General features: G+C 44.6%; 1 protein-coding gene across 1 annotated transcript; it reads left to right on the forward strand.

Moving 5' to 3' along the window:
* The first annotated feature begins 2860 nt into the window (after nt 1–2860).
* Nucleotides 2861–16283, forward strand: LOC128724883 (voltage-dependent calcium channel subunit alpha-2/delta-3). Its single transcript, XM_053818604.1, has 21 exons — nt 2861–2979; nt 3074–3155; nt 3556–3660; nt 5669–6778; nt 6860–7000; nt 7110–7193; nt 7797–7853; nt 9686–9766; nt 9845–9919; nt 9991–10095; nt 10174–10245; nt 10319–10521; nt 10607–10755; nt 11914–11955; nt 13670–13769; nt 14292–14330; nt 14647–14757; nt 14818–15476; nt 15595–15799; nt 15869–16070; nt 16146–16283. The coding sequence occupies exons 1-21, from the start codon at nt 2861–2863 to the stop codon at nt 16281–16283; spliced, it is 3879 nt and encodes a 1292-aa protein (XP_053674579.1).

The raw sequence follows: 16283 nt of genomic DNA on the forward strand, positions 1-16283 counted from the left end.
GGGGTCTATTAAAAGGAATAAAATAAAATTGTTCGGGATTGACTTTTGTTCATCTATATATCAGGTTTTCATGAACAAAAAGCTGGTGCATATACACATTGAATACGGTGAATTTGTACATGTTAAGATAATACAAAGATTATATGCTTAGCAAAAATCTAAATAACTAATCAAGTTCACGTTACATAGCTGAGTCATTGTGGGCAAAAAATTACCAATCATAGTGAGCATTGGTGTTACAAACATTTAATCCTAAAAAGCATACGTAAAAATACTCTTTGGCAAATCTAAATTTTGAAAATAGAGAAATTCGAACAAAGTAATACAAGCAGATTTAGTGTAATTTCAAATTGAAGATGGCGGAGAAAGATATATTGGTTGGTAGAAGTTGGAATTTGTTGGGTACCAAGTAATGTATAATTTTTTTTAATTTCAGGAACAAATCGTCAGCTTGTTTAATTCCACTAATCTCTCCGAATGGTTTCTATCCCTCGATCTGATCACGGTTGTGTTTTACGCGTGTGGTGTGGCTCTCTTCTATTTCGTCATGAACATGGCCTTTCGCATAATGTCGCTATTTTTCTGGCCAACGGCGGTGATAGTGGGTCTGCTTGTAGGTATAAAGCACTTCTGATTCACTGATCCAATCACATGCAAAAGTATTTTGATTTTTTACAGTTTTTGCGGAATGAAACTTTTGCCTATATCGTAACAGAAGGCGTCAAGCACATATCTGACACGACGCTGGGGAAATTTTCTCAACTGGACATAACCCGAAATGCGGAAATTGAAAGCTAATGTTTTTTAAAATAAAGAATCTTTTTACAAGCAATTTATTTCTTGAACTTCTTAATTAAAACTGATTTGTTGAACTGAAACCATTTCATATCCGGATAGGTAATTTACTACAATGAGTAGTTTTTCTGCACTCCAGAGAAAGAAACATTGAAGCCCGACCAGAATTATTAGCACCAGCTCGATCAATGGCTGCAACGGGATTACAATGAGACGGAAAACATTCAGAATACAATGTGAAAATTCGGTTAGAAGTTTACCAGCTTACCTCAAAAAGGAACAACGCTGTGATAACGATTTTTTCAGCACAATATAACAAAAACCCGGCACTAGCCACAAAGAAGAAAAGCATCAAGGAGGCGGAAAACTCCACCAAATGAACTGCGACGGGCATGTTGAGTGTTGTTGACTTCCATTGAACGCAAACGATGTTTAGTTTCATTTCCTCGAAACAGTCTTGGATTACTTTGATCAAATATTTGAGTGCTTTGCGATTTACAGTGTGTAACCGTCTTTTTAAGCTCTTAATTTGGAGCCGTTAAAAGTGACATAGCGCAAATCGAGCAGATGGCTGGTATCGCAATACAAGCAACAAGTTTCGACTATTTACCCACCAATAAACCGCTCGAAAAAAAGGATATCCCGTAAGTCTGGGACACGTGCTGTATCGTCTTACGTTCGATTGATGGCGAAGGAAAATGAAAAATAAACCCTAGACACACACATACACTAAGCCCAATCGCTCCGTTGGCACCGTTCGTGCATCCCTACTAACCTGAATTCAACAGCGCAGGTCCCCAGCGTACATATCGAATGTAAACAAATTGAAGGCTCCTGCGCCGTAAACCTGCCCTGCCTGCAGGTTCTGGCTCCATCGAGCGTTGTTGTCATTCGCAGGACGCACGTGCACGTGCGTTGTTTGGCTTTTTTCCCAGCTCTTCCCCGAAGCGCGCCTTTTTCGCCGCTGTCACGCACACGTGTTGATTGTTTTCCGCGCCTGCCTGTAGCTCCGGAGCTTCCGCTCCGACCCGCGCCGGAAAAGCCCCCTGCAAAGCTCGCGGGCGCCATTGCGCAGGACCGACCCGAAGAAACTTCACTTCGCGAGCTGTCAAAAAGCTGACTGTACCAGCGGTTCGAGGTGGCCGTGGAAAATCGGGCTCGCCTGCCTCAGAGAGAGAGAGCGCAGAAAAAAAGATGGACGCCATTGTTGAAGTTTGCTGCTGGTGTCTGTTCTCGGGTCGACTCGCCATGGGTGCGATTTTCGGATGAAAAGTGCGGACGATGGTTAAACTGTGTGCTGGAATCGTGCTGGAATCGCTTGCGGACGGTACGAGCTAGTGCGATAGTGCCGATTTCGCCTTCGCGGTGGGCAATTTTCTGTTTTCTGTTACGATTTTGTTGGCCCTATCAGGCTGGTGCTGTGCAGTGGGGCAAAGGTGGGTCAGTGAGAAAAAAATCTACCGTGGTCCCCAGTTAGTGGAAAGCGCTCGAAGCTCCTCCAAGGGGAGCCAACCCCTGGGGCGTGTGGAAAAAGTGTGGAAAAAGCGTGGAAAAGTGTGGATCCGTGCCGTGGTGCGATTCCTTTGTGTGGCTCAAACGACGGAAACCTCTGGCTGGTGTGGAGGCCGCACGTTTTTTTTCTTCGCTTCCGTTTCTTATTTCCTTTCGCTCTCGGGAAAGCTTTCGTTGGGTTGAAAGAAGTGAAAATTTCATCTCTGCCCCCGTTCGCTGCAGCCCTCTGCAGGCGATTATCCTTTCCGTGTGTTTGGTGCAGTTTGGTGCAGAAGAAAAAATTACTTCACGGTTCGTGTCAGCTGCAACTGCATGCAACCTGAACCCCACTGAGCCTTGGAGAGGGGTAATGCGGACGTGGCCGTGACGAACGACGATCCTGCGTGCGTGCTACGGTAGAACGGTGATTCGCTGCGTGTGCAGCCCTTCGCTAGACTTCCCGCTCTGAGACAGCCACCAAACACCACGGCCACCAATCGGAATCGGAAGTACGTCGGTGGTGTACGTGGAGCCTTTCTTCCGGACGAATCCGATATCTGGTCCATCGGCGACGATGTTGTACATAGGCGGCCGGAGTAGCTGTGGCATTCTCGCTTTCACGTTTCTGCTGTTTTTCGCCATCTCGATTACCCGCAGTGCCGATGAGCCGACGACAACAATCAAGTACAACGTGTAAGTAGGCGACGCCTCGTTCCCGGGCCCCTTTTCGGACGTCCACGGGGACCGATTTTCCGATGGTTTTTCTTTCTTTCTCACCTTTTTCCAGTGTTCAAGCCTGGGCCGCCAAACTTGGGGGAGAGCTGTGGCATTTGGGAGATTTTATAACTAGAAGAAAGGAGGTAGAAGAGGTACGTTCACCACCAGGCAACAGGCAAAGGAGAACGACAGTGCGTGTGTGTGTGTGCTTCAAGGGTAGTGGACAGCCAAAGTCAAGTTTTTGTCAAGCTGTCCCACGCTTCCGTACGGCAGAGTGGACGGAACGGATGGGCTAAAAATCTGACACACCATGGTATCGATTTTTGTCCTTCCCGGCTTCTCCCGTCCAGCTCGCTCACTCGATGACACCGTCATCAAGCGTGCACGAACATGATGCAGACGCACGCATACGTTGGCTATCCACAAGGAGCCACGGCACTAGGACACGCGCTGCCGAACCCGCCCGTTAGCTGATTTCCGTTCTACCGGTAACTCAAGTGGTGTCCCGGTACTAATTTCTCCGTTCTACGGCTTTCCCTTCTCTTTCGGCAGAGTTTTAAACAAGCACAAGTAGTTAGCAAAAATGGACAGAAAATTGTCGAAGAGATGGCCAAGGATCTCAAGTACATGATGGATGCGAAAGTGAGCGCCGTCAAGGTAAGGCTTCCTTCCTTCATTTTTGTGTATTTTTTTTCTGATTTTTTGTTGATGCTGCATACGGTCTAATTCTGCATTCGAGTGCTGCTGCTCCCGGATGTCTAGTGTTATTGATTTTAATTTGCTAATGCAAGGAAAAACTGGTAGCTACGGTGGAATATGGCCCTTGAACTACTAGGCCCCAGTTAGGTGGGAGAGGATGGGGCATTTACGTGATGGAACTAGTAATGACGAGCAATTTACTTCGAGATCTCACAGTGTACACGTTTTGGAATGGTTTCATTGCATATGCAGATGTTCTCGCTTTCTGAATAGTTTCTTAATGCAAGTATCCAATCAAATTGATACTCCGGACATTTAACTAATAGATAATCAAAAATTTTCATTCATTTATGTTCCAACACTATACGTTATAAAATATTTTCAACAAACTCTACATAAATTAACTATGGTTCGACACATTTGCACAATGTTGCCATCGTTACCACTGCCTCGTCCATGAGCTCGTCGATCAGTGAATTTAGATGATTCGATAAGCTCGGCTATGTGAATTATTCTGACGTTCGTTCGTGGCACCATTATTTTGTAATTACCCAGAATCAACCAGTCCCCACCCAGCCAAATATTATTTTGGGTAATCTGAGCAACTTTTGAGCTCTTCCGAAGTACTTTCTCGGTCAGTTGCACTCGATCCAGCATGGCACAGTACACGTGGGCCTTAGTGACGCTCTCCATCCTGGCGATATGGACAAACACAGGCTCAGCTGATCTGCTCCGGCTGTTGGACGGTGGTTCGCTCTTGGGTGGTATAATGGCCCGAAGAGTCATACCGAAACGGTTCGGGCAGTGCCTGGGTCAGGAGGATCTGCCCATCTATCTTCCCGACATGCGCATTGGCTCGTACAATCGAACGCACTCGAGCATGGCGGGCGAGATCGTTTTCCGGGAGGACTTTCCACAAGGTTGGGCCGCTGAACTGTCGGTGAAACAGTGTGACGACCTGCAAGAACCGTCAAGCTGCCGGCCGTTTGTAAGCAACGTTGGTCACACCGACGTTTGCGCCTGGATAGTGGCCAATGAAGCGAAGTACGAGCGATACTATGCTGCGATCAATCCGCGACCGAAGTGCCCGTTGCGTAAGGGCGTATACAACATATCTGAGCAGCTGGTGGACGACGAAGCAAGCAAGTACTTACCCGGTGTGGGCAGTACCTTCTGGGAAGTGAAAGTCTCGGGAACGGTTCGGAACCGACAGGTCTTGTGCACCGTATTGCATCTGAACATTCGCCCCAGAAAGCGCTCCTAGGAATTACGCGTGTGATCTGTCATCCAGTTTGGTATTTCTCGAAAAAAGAATCTGACAATCCGTTAAAATTCTTTACGTTAACATATGCTCACTAGAGCTGAACACAAATATACATATTTTACAGTAACTCTCAGAACCAAAATTTGTTTATTGCTTTCAAAGGAGAAATTATTATGAACTAACAAACTTTTCCAAACCCCTATTGAAAGAGTATATCAGCAGAATCGTTTGCTGGAAGTAACAAATACCAAGCTGCTTGCTCAGGGGTTATCAAATTACAAAGATTTGTTCTTTTGGCAATGTTGCAATCATCTTTTGAAAGCGCCAATCCACGGATTTGGTCCCTGTTTTTAATTACAAAAGTGTTTTTGACCTTCAATCGCAGACGAAATTAATAATCGCACGGCTGTACAATCAAAAATACCTCTCCAATTACTGATGGATAGATCATGATCACATTTGAAATGTGCTGATATATTTTTTGCTAATTGATCAATCACGGTATTACAAATTCTATGGCTGTTACCAACCTCTAAATAATAGTTTACATATTCTAAACTTATCATTAAACTGTAAATAAAAAGTTTTCCTTATAGTAGCACAAAAAACGCTAGAAACAACACAAACCCAGGAAATAAAAAGACAAAAAGACCTCGTCGAAATCATCAATACTAACCTTTTTCTTATCGGTGTGTACTCCAGCGCATCATGGATACGGCGGAAAACACTGCCATATCGTTCGACGAAGAACCGGTAAACCAAAGCTTCCAGTACTACAACGCGAAGCAGATGATTGAACCGGGAGAGATCATCACCACGCCGATCCCTATGATCGACGAGGACCCGGCCGACATCACCACGCCGATACCGCCAAAGGAAATCGTGCTGACGAAGAAGCGCCATTTCTTCAACGAAGCTGTCAACACGACGGTCAGCTCGGTACATGTGCCCACAAACGTGTACGATCGCGCAACCGAGGTGATCAAAGCGATCAAGTGGTCAGAAGCGCTCGATTCGATCTTCTACAACAACTATATCGGAGATCCGACGCTGACGTGGCAGTATTTCGGCAGTTCGAGCGGTTTTCTACGTCAGTTTCCGGCGACCAAGTGGGAACAGGACCCAGTCGATCTGTACGACTGCCGGTTGCGCTCGTGGTACATTGAGGCGGCCAACAGCCCGAAGGATATGCTGATCCTGGTGGACAGCTCCGGCTCGATGACGGGGCAGCGCAAGGACATCGCCAAACACGTCGTCTCGAACATCCTCGACACGCTCGGACCGAACGATTACGTCAACATTTTCACCTTCTCGGAAGAGGTGGCGGAAGTGGTGCCGTGCTTTCGCGACACTCTCGTGCAGGCAAACATGGGCAACATTCGCGAGCTGAAGCTCGGTATGGACAACATAGAGACCAATGAGATCGCTAACGTTTCAGCCGCCCTCACCAGGGCGTTCGAGTTGCTGGAGCAGTTCCGGGAGACCCGCAACGGGGCCCGGTGCAACCAAGCGATCATGTTGGTCTCGGATGGTGTTCCATACAGCTTCGACGAGGTGTTCGAGCAGTTTAACTGGAAAGAGCTGCCCTTCATTCCGGTGCGCGTCTTCACCTATCTGATCGGGCGCGAGGTGGCAGATGTGAAGGAGATCAAAGAAATGGCATGTCGCAATCAGGGGTACTATGTGCACCTCAGCACGATGGCCGAAGTGCGGGAGGAGGTCCTAAACTATATACCGGTGATCGCGAGGCCGCTTGTACTAAACAAACGCGAACATCCGGTCGTCTGGTCGGAGATCTACGCAGACGTCGAGGTGAGTGTGACAGGCATAAAGCTTCAAAACAGGACTCGAGATCAGCCTGCCAATTTATTGTCTTCCGAATGTTATTTCCAGGACCCCAAAATGACGGACTGGCTGTGGGAGATAAAAGAACGAGCCGAGCAGAAAGAGCGCTTCATCGATTATCGCAAGAACCGGGTGTTGTTCTACTCACCCGAGGAGCAGCACCGACGCATGATCATGAAGCAGCGCATGGTGCGTCCAAATAGTTGATTTTGTAGAATATTTGTTAAACTTTTATGAGACATATACTCACTCGAATTTCACTAATACACTTTGATTTCTAAACCGTGTATACTTGCAGAACCAGGATCCGTATTCGAACAATCAGAAGTACAACTTCATGACGACCGTCTCGGTGCCGGTGTTCGATCGACGAGAGAACGCGGTAAGTCAAGTGCGGCAGCTAAGCATATGCCCAAAGATTACATTCAGCTGATGCGTTTTCGCTGGTACATGCAAATGTGAAAGGTAAATCGATCCACATCCTAACCAGATCATCTGCAATCACGGGCCAAGTGGATTTTATTTTTTTTGCGTAAGCAAACCGAGCATTTGTTAATTACAGACCTTCTATCGTTTCAAACTCGCTTCATCAGCCACGATGTTCGCTCTGTACTTCACCGTTTTCATTTCTTAACCTTAATCGCGGCTTTTGCCACGCTGCAAGAAATTATCTACGGTGCTTCGATCCCCTTTGCGCCTTTTCGTTGCAGTCACCTGTGGAGTGTTTTCGTTTGAGATTGGTTTTCGCTTCTTTACGTACAATTTATGCTTTCGATACGTTTATCTTTAATGATTTTACCTCTTCCCTTCACCTACGCTCTGGATTGTGCTTATTTGCGTGCTATCGAATCGTCAAAACGTGTTCCGGGGGGTTATTGATTCGAACACGAACTGCTACACCGGTATCTAAACTGTTTGAAAACTGAAACGCTCAAACAAATGCTAACAAAAATCTACGGAAACGTGCATCACCCGACACTCAAAGAACATCACCGAAGATATACTGATGAATGAGGCATACTGGGTGACGATCACACGAGAGGTACTTACCGCTATACGAGGAGGTCGTTAGACATTTAGTTGATTATATTGTGGAGACTACCTAGAGATTTATCGAATTGCTCTGTATCGATACTTTACGAGTTCTACCAGTTGTCAGTATTAAAGATTTATAAACGTATATATATATTTACAATTGAAACCCATTCCCCCGTTACTTCTTACATCATAGATCCTAGAGTCCGTTCGTTTTTGCAAAACAGTAAACCTAGGACAGTAACGACAATGCCGAGAGTAATGTTGCGTTGTTGTATACATATCTACATGTATCTTCGTTTACACTTCGTCTTCTGCACTGTCCAGTTAATCGTTGCAGTTGCAACGAACGGTAGCCGATTTTGCTAGAGTATATCTCGTTTATCTACACTTAGATCGTTAGTATCAGTAAAAAAAAAAACAACTACAACAACAACGACGACCAAAAACGTAGTCTCCCATGTGGAGAACGGCTGACGGAGCATCGTTGACTAAATCCATACGTCCGTAGAGTAATGTGCAAATTTAAATATAAACATCTTATGCTAAAGCTCTCCCGTTCTTTTAGCCACCTAGTGGGCACGTTTCATGCTCAGGCAAGAAATAGTATAGGTTTAATCGTACTATCTTTGCGTAGTTTTCAGTGATCATGCGTTTCATGTGTGCTGCGTTTCGGTTGTGCGTACGTGTGCGTGTTTGCAAAGTTACAAATTACTAGAGGTAAAGTGTTCGGAATGATTCCGTTTTCTTCCCCCACCCCAAACACACTTTCTGTACAAATGGGACACCGGAAAAAAGCGTCGAACGTTTTCGGGAAAGATTCCGAGCGCTCCTGTCAAGTGACAAACGTGGCCGGAGCGACAAGGACGGACGGTGGACACGTTCATATTAGTGTAATTTGTTCACCGTTAGTAGCGTTTTTAGTCTCGTTTAGTGACCACTGGATTAATTTTTGGTTAATTTTCTGTTTGGTTAATTTTCAAACTATCACTCACCTGCATAGATCACAATTCATTTTCAGCCATCCAAACCCATACTTCATACTTCATGGCTCAGATGCTCGGGGTGAAATCTATATAAGTCTTTCATCATCTATATGTTTGTTTGCAAAACAAAGTTTTGTTCGTTCCGCAGTTAACACTTTTGTTAACATTCATTTTTCTTTACAAATGGTTTGAAATGAAAAAAATCCTGTATGAAGGAGTTAATTTGATTAAAAAGAGATTTACGATTATACAAATTCAGTACTGGAGCATTTTACTCGAGTAAAAGAATAAAAAAAATCCGTAGAAAATTGATATACAACTTTTTGATAGTTTAGATAACAGATAGTATACGTTTTGAATTTTGAATGATTGATTTAGTAGCTATTTCATTACAGAACGATGTTCATTAGATGCAGTTTTCACGTAAAGTTGATTTAGCTTTGTTACATTAACCCCAGTTCTGTGTTTTTAAATGACAATTTGACATTTTTTACCAACGTACGGTTCGTACGGTGGATTTAATATTATGTTAGTTTTACTTAAATTTGTGTAGCGTATTTTGTGGTATTTTTGATACATTCGTATCGCAGTTTGATATTTTTCTTTTAGCATTTAATTCGAAACGAACATTAGGTTATAGCACGATTCCTAGTTCAGGTTATAGTTTATCTGGTTTTTCACTAGCAGTGTATGTGCCGTACTGTGGCAAGTCCAGTAATTAGTAATTTTTTGCTGCTAGTACAACATCTCAAAAGAATAAAAACGTACATGTACGATAGACTGATAGCTTGTTACGATGACGGGGCTAATTGTCGTTCTCCTTGTTACGCTCACATTCGTTTCGCCTACGTAGACGCGCGTGGCCAACATACTTGGCGTTGCTGGTGCCGATGTGCCAATAGCGGAAATTAAGAAATACCTTAAACCTCACCTGGTACGTTGCATAATGATACCCTCTTTGTCACGTACGTTCGACTGATGATGTGTCCCGTTTTTCTTTTGTTTACTGCAGCTTGGTGTGAATGGATACGCCTTCATTGTGACTAACAATGGCTACATCCTAACGCATCCCGACTTCCGTCCAGTGGTAAGTGCACCCGAAAAGAATATCTAAAGTGCCATGCTGATCAATTTTCGTTTTTCTCTCTTCCACATCAGTTCCAAGATATTCTCAAGCCAGCCTACAACACGGTCGACATGATCGAAGTCGAGTTGACCGATGACGACCAAGGGCCACGAGAATTCAATAATATGCTGCTAAATGTTAGTGTTTTCGGATTGCAAGTCAAACAAGAGACAGTATTATAAATACTTATTTGCTTTCCTTTCTATCACCTACAGATGCGTGAATCAATTATTAATCAGTCGACCGGAGCCAAGTGGATAAGTGTGAAGTACCACTTCGATGAGATGGTTCGTATTGCGAATACTTCCTTAATTCACAATTTCCACGTCATACTAATGCTCTCTCTATCTGTTCCACTAGAAACGGGTGTCCCGCACGAAGCGACAATACTACTGGACGCCGATCAAGAACACCCCGTTCACTCTGGTGGTTACGTATCCCGAGACATATGGCGTAAATCGGCTGCAGATACGCACGGAGGACGAGATCCACCGTATACACGCAAAAGGCAGCAATGTGGCCAGCTTCTTCAGCGGCAACAACTGGAAGATCCATCCAGATTGGTGAGTATCTACTATTGGTAACTACTGAATGCGCGGTCGGAAGATTGGCCTCAACTACAATCTTGTGTGCTTGTCTTCTTCACAGGGTGTACTGTAAATATTTGAACGAGCACCCGAATGAAACGTTCGCCACGCCCGAGCTCGAGCTGAAGCACTTCCTCGAACGAATGAAGCTTGGCGGCTGGAAGTGGCCCTCAAACCGCACGCCACCACCACCCGAACACGCCATGTTCTGTAAGTGTGCCCGAGTGTAGTGAAAAGCGTCTCCGAATGTCAATTTCGATGTCATTTCTGTGTTCCTCCGCGTGCTGTCTCTGATTGTCTCTGCCAATCTGCCTGTGTCCCTCGGTGGTGCTCTTCAGTTTAGCGCCGTTCTACATGCCAGTGTCTTTCATCGTTTCATCTGTGGCCATGTTTGTTACGTTATACATGTTCGTTTCCGTTTCTTGCTGCCATCATCCTAAATGAGACGATCTCTGCTTCAAGGATATCAATCATTAGATCATCCATTGCTCAACATCACCATATAGTTTCATCAACCCTCCTTGCGTGTATGTCTTTCGGTTAGATCCTTTTCGGCATCATCCAAAGTGCCATGCTTGGAATCTAGAGTGTTGGCTAACTATATACCAATTAGCGCTTTCTTTCCATTTCATCCATCCACGTGATCTACGATCTTTGTCCCTTCTCTCCTTCTTGCGTTCATGATTCGAGTAATTAAAATGTGTTTTCTTTTTCCTCCATTCTTTTCTCTTCTACACTTCTTCACGTCTTCTGTTCACGTCTTCATGGACCATGAAACTTGAACTCGTGACGCCTTCTTAACCTCAACATCATCGCATCATTCGTCGGTTTCCTCCAACAAACTAACCAAACAAACCATTCGATGTGCCATTCTTCTGTGCCTGTTGTGCATCTGCAAAACATCAACCTTCTACCGATACGCGTGCGATCGTTGCTGTTAATTCTACATATCGTGCCATAAACAATGCGCTCAATGCTTTTTTCTTTCCACTAAATAACGTTGACATCGCTGTTGTACATATTCTCTTCACATCACTTGTCTAAACTCACCTAATCATTTGAATGCATTTGAATGGCAACTTCTTCTGGCATTTGTGTGTATTTTCAATGTTGCACCGTTGTTGAAATACCGGCCTGTGTGTCTACACCCACGTTGTCAAACACTTCTCTCTGTTTCTTTCTTGGCATTGCTCGGTGTGTCTTGTACTGTGGTCCACTAACCGTGTGCCAACGTGTTTGTGACGTGATTGTGCTTTTTACTAATGATGAAACATCTTACCCGGAACATGGTCTTTACGACAAATTCTCTCAATCTCTATTCATATCCTTGTTGAATGCGCATCTTCGCCAAACACCCAAATCGAGCAGCTAATATAACAGGCAAATTGCCAGAGAAGGACTATTATTACTGTGAGTAGAACGAGCTCATACCGATTGAGTTTGCCTTACTAACCACGCATTCATAAGTATTATCAATAATATTGCACACCAAAAGCCAAACCTTATAATGTGCTCGTACCTTTAGCATCCTCACAAACACCGAACTGCTGTAGAGCCTTAGGTTGACATCTAGTTTTGGTGCAAAATCTGTTACAACAAGTCGTTTTTTTTCGTTTTAATCTCACATATCATAGAAGTTTATTCTGGCACTTTTGTGTTTGGAATAGTTTCGTGGATACGCTTGATAGCTATGCAGTCGCCTGATATTTTTCAAAAACTATCAACCTCCTTTATGAAATAAGCTCGCTTTAGTGTTCGAATTGTTTTTTGTTTAGGCGCTTGATCGTAATGGAGGCGCCTGGTTCTTTTCGAAGACAAGTAACTTTCTGTGGGAAATATGCTCACTTAAGGTTTCGAAGTATTTTTTAGAAACTAAAAAATAATGGAGACGCGTAGTACTTTTTAATACCCAGTAATTTTGTTTGGAAAATAAGATCACTTAAGTGTTCTGAATATTTTGTAGAAGGCGCTTGGTATCAATGGAGGCGCCTGGTACTTTTCAACAACTAACAATCTCCTTTGAGAAATAAACTTATTTAAATGTTCAAAATTATTTTGTTTAGGAGCTTAATAATTATAGGGAGGTCTTAGAATACAAACATGATAATTTTATAGTTCAATTTACGAAACAAATCCAACTGGCATATTACTCCCGTCAACGATAACATACCATAACATTTTCATATGATAGATGCTATAAGGTAGATTTCCTTTACAAAAACAACACTGTTTTATACACCATCACTACAAGCACCACCAGCGTCTATTGTAAGCATGTTGTGGCTTCTTGCAACACTAGAGGTCGTAGAGTTAATACTAGCTGCACCCATATTGTCGTATGCTCCGTAGTCCCCCTTCGTTATGTTATTTTTCTCACCATTCCAAATAAGTAATCTACCTGCACCACTAACTATTTATCCTTTCTCACGTTGCCTCCTTGTCGGTTGGGGTTGGGGGGTCCTCCACAAGGTGGCAGCAGTTCGGTAGTGCTACACAGCATCCTCCACGGCACCAACCTGTAAAGCACCTGATGTGTTACACCCACTGAAATGTGTTACTGATGTTTATACTGCAACTACTCACCACCTTTCTGACTTAATCCCTGTGAGATGATAATAGATGTAATTACGGTCGTGTTTTGTGTTCGTTCTTCCACCATCATCACCACTGTGCATCTCTCTTTCTCTCTCTCCTCTCTCTCTCTCTCTCTCTCTCTCTCTCACCATCACTATTCCTTCACTCTGTTTTCTTCATGCTCTCTTCTCAGTTCGTATGAGTGCGCACACCAATCCCGTGAATGTGTTTGTCCGTTTTAGTGCACCAATGATTCACGAACCACAGCGACGATGGTGGCTTTATGTCAGACGTATCCTTGCGTTAAACAGGAGCTGCTGTCGGCCGCTCACGGTTCCATTGTACTTAGATATACTGAGTTTTCCCATGCTGTTTTCGTTACTCTAACTGCACCGATTTTGGTTTCCGATTTTGCATTGTTTTGCCATCGGATCGCCATAGGTACCCGTACCTCTAGCGTTAGAGCGTGAATTCCGTGTCCGTTTGTTTCTCCCTCGTTGTATTTATCGTACTCGCTCGCTTCCGGGCGTTCTCCTTCTCGATCTTCCAGGCGATCGCGGTTTGATGCAGGCACTCGTGTACGACGCCAAGGTGACGGAGTGGTTCTCGAAGAACATCAGCGGGAGCGGTGGCAACAAGGACGAGAAAGGGTGAGTTTGTTTGGCAAAAAATTGTCAATAGCTTTTTGATTTGTTCACTAGTAAACACTGAACGGCACCACGTTTTGTCCCTTCAGATAAATTTCCTTTTCGGTAGGTTCATTTGATATAATTAATTTTTCGTTTGTTTTTAGGATGTAAGTAATCTACGTATCGATGTATACCATATTAACTCGAAAATTCTTTTCCATTCCCCTTCTTTTGATTTTTCTTCTTCTTCTTTCATGACTAATTTTTGCACCATTTTATATAAAACTCACACATTAACTCTGCTCCCTTTCACTGCTACGTAACCGGGTAATATGGTGTGGGTAAACTAATGCAAATGTTTTTGTAAAAAATCGTTCCTCACGAAATGATTCATCATTACTCGCCTTCTTAAATATAACCAATTTCCTACTAATTATGCTGCCTTATTTTGATGTCCTGTAATGTGTCCTTTCGTAAATACCGCCTTGCCACATTCATATTCTCTTGTATATTTGCCACGGTTGAACATTTCGTTCGGAATAGCCCAAGCCCGATCGCAGTGTTAATGGGGTTGCTGCCAAGGTAAATGCAGTGATTGGACTTGTTTGCTAGGTTATAGCCTATCTCTTGTGTATTCTCCAGAACTGCGTGTAACGGGTTATATGATGGGTCTATGATTCCCAATAGAGCTAGTTTGGGGTATATATTTCAGACGAATGTGGTTCAAAATTGCTCAGTCCTTTCGAACTTCTGTTTCAATATTGTAGCTCGGCAGAAACTCCAAACTAGCACAGTGAATCACATCATGGAATGAAATGAAATAGGAAACAAATGCACCACGTCGTAAAACACCACAAATACCATCGAACTAATGCACACCTTGTTTTCCTTTCCGTAGAAACGAATTCAAACAACGCTTTGGCATCACCGTCTCATTTCTGGCCACGCACTCAGGCTTGACTCGGTGGCAAGAGTACGCCACCGGCACGGACGAATCCAAGCAAGCTGAGTAAGTACTTTCCACTGTTCCAACGATCACTATGGTGACTGTTTACTTGCGCACTTTTAGACCGGACTTTAGCGAAATGAACAATCGCGCGATCGATGAGGTGTGGTACAAACGCGCGGTAGAGTTGTACTACAGCAACCGGAACCGGAAAACGACGGACGGTGAAAATGGGAAGGATGACAGTGACCGGAACAGCTTCGTCTACTCGGTTCCATTCGATGCCGGAAATCGAAACGATACGCTCGTCACGGCCAGCCACGCTATTTTCCATGCAGATGGGACTCGTGAAGCACCTGTCGCAGTGGTAGGCTTTCAGTTTCACCACTCTGCGCTGTACACGCTGTTTAAGAACATCACCAGCCAGTGCGGGCATGGCGATCCACGATGCGAGAAAACGTGCTTCACGGGCGACTATCAGTGCTACGTGATCGACAACAACGGGTTTGTGGTGATTAGTGAACAACTGCAGGAAACGGGTGCTTTCTTTGGTGAGGTGAAACCTGCTTTCATGCAGCGCCTGCTGGACGATAGCATCTTTCGCAACGTGACCGTGTACGATTACCAGGCCGTGTGCTTTATGCCGAAAGGTTCGATCAATTTGGGCACGGTGTTGCAGACGCCCCTGCGGCTGCTATGGTGGATGCTAACCAACACACTGTCCTACTTGCTGTGGGTTGTAATGCAACTGTTCATTAGTCTAGCACAGGCGTACGACGAGAGTAAGTATCGTGAAACTTTGTTATCCTGAATGTATGCAATTTACTCATCACAACATGCGGTACTAAATTGCAACAAAACGAAGGCAGTCATCAAAAGGACTTTTGTTTCTTCTCTTAGTTTACGACACAGGTGCTTACGATGTTGTGCCTGAGTTGGGCGATCTCGACGACCCCACGCTAAATCGTTACAAAGAGCCGGAATTCAACAAAGTGCTGATCAATCGCACTCGTCCTGAGCCGTGCGATCATGTGATCACGCTGTACGAGATCAACATGGACGTAGACCCGTCCGTGTACACAAAAGAGGCACACCAGTGCGAACGGTTCGTTAACAGATGAAGAACGCCATAGGTGATGTACTAACCTGTCCATTCATTTTCTCTCCGATCCAGGCCGTACGTGGTGTTACCCATTCCGTCCAGCAATCTGCTGCTGCTGGTACTGGACACGCTCTGCCCACTGCCCACTCATGTGCCACAGCTATCGACGTGGCCGGTGGAGCACGATTACAATGCTTCGCTCGCTTGCCACAAGGCCCGTAGCGATCCGCTGCCGAGGCGAAGACCACTGACGTGCATCAACAAGCATGCAAACGTAAGCCTGGAATCGCTGATAGATGATATACTGCAACATCACTAACATGTTCTTTTCCGCTGGCTGGTGTTGCAGGAAAGTGTGATCGAGCTTTGCGGTGACGGAAGCAGGCCTAGGTATAACGCCGCTTTGCTGCTAGCCCTGCTGATGCTCGGGCAGTGTATAGTCCTGCACACTTCTGGTGGGACATTTGCTTACCTCTTTAACGCGTAA

This window comes from Anopheles nili, chromosome 3 (assembly GCF_943737925.1).
Source record: "Anopheles nili chromosome 3, idAnoNiliSN_F5_01, whole genome shotgun sequence".
In the NCBI taxonomy this organism is placed as follows: Eukaryota; Metazoa; Arthropoda; class Insecta; order Diptera; family Culicidae; genus Anopheles; species Anopheles nili.

What these genes read in the sequence shown, in the direction of transcription:
- LOC128724883 (XM_053818604.1), top strand. Translation starts at nt 2,861, where the DNA reads ATGTTGTACATAGGCGGCCGGAGTAGCTGTGGCATTCTCGCTTTCACG. An exon ending in TCGATCGACGAGAGAACGCG is followed by an intron (nt 7,194 to 7,796) that starts GTAAGTCAAGTG and finishes CGACACTCAAAG; the next exon opens with AACATCACCGAAGATATACT. An exon ending in GGGTGACGATCACACGAGAG is followed by an intron (nt 7,854 to 9,685) that starts GTACTTACCGCT and finishes TCGCCTACGTAG; the next exon opens with ACGCGCGTGGCCAACATACT.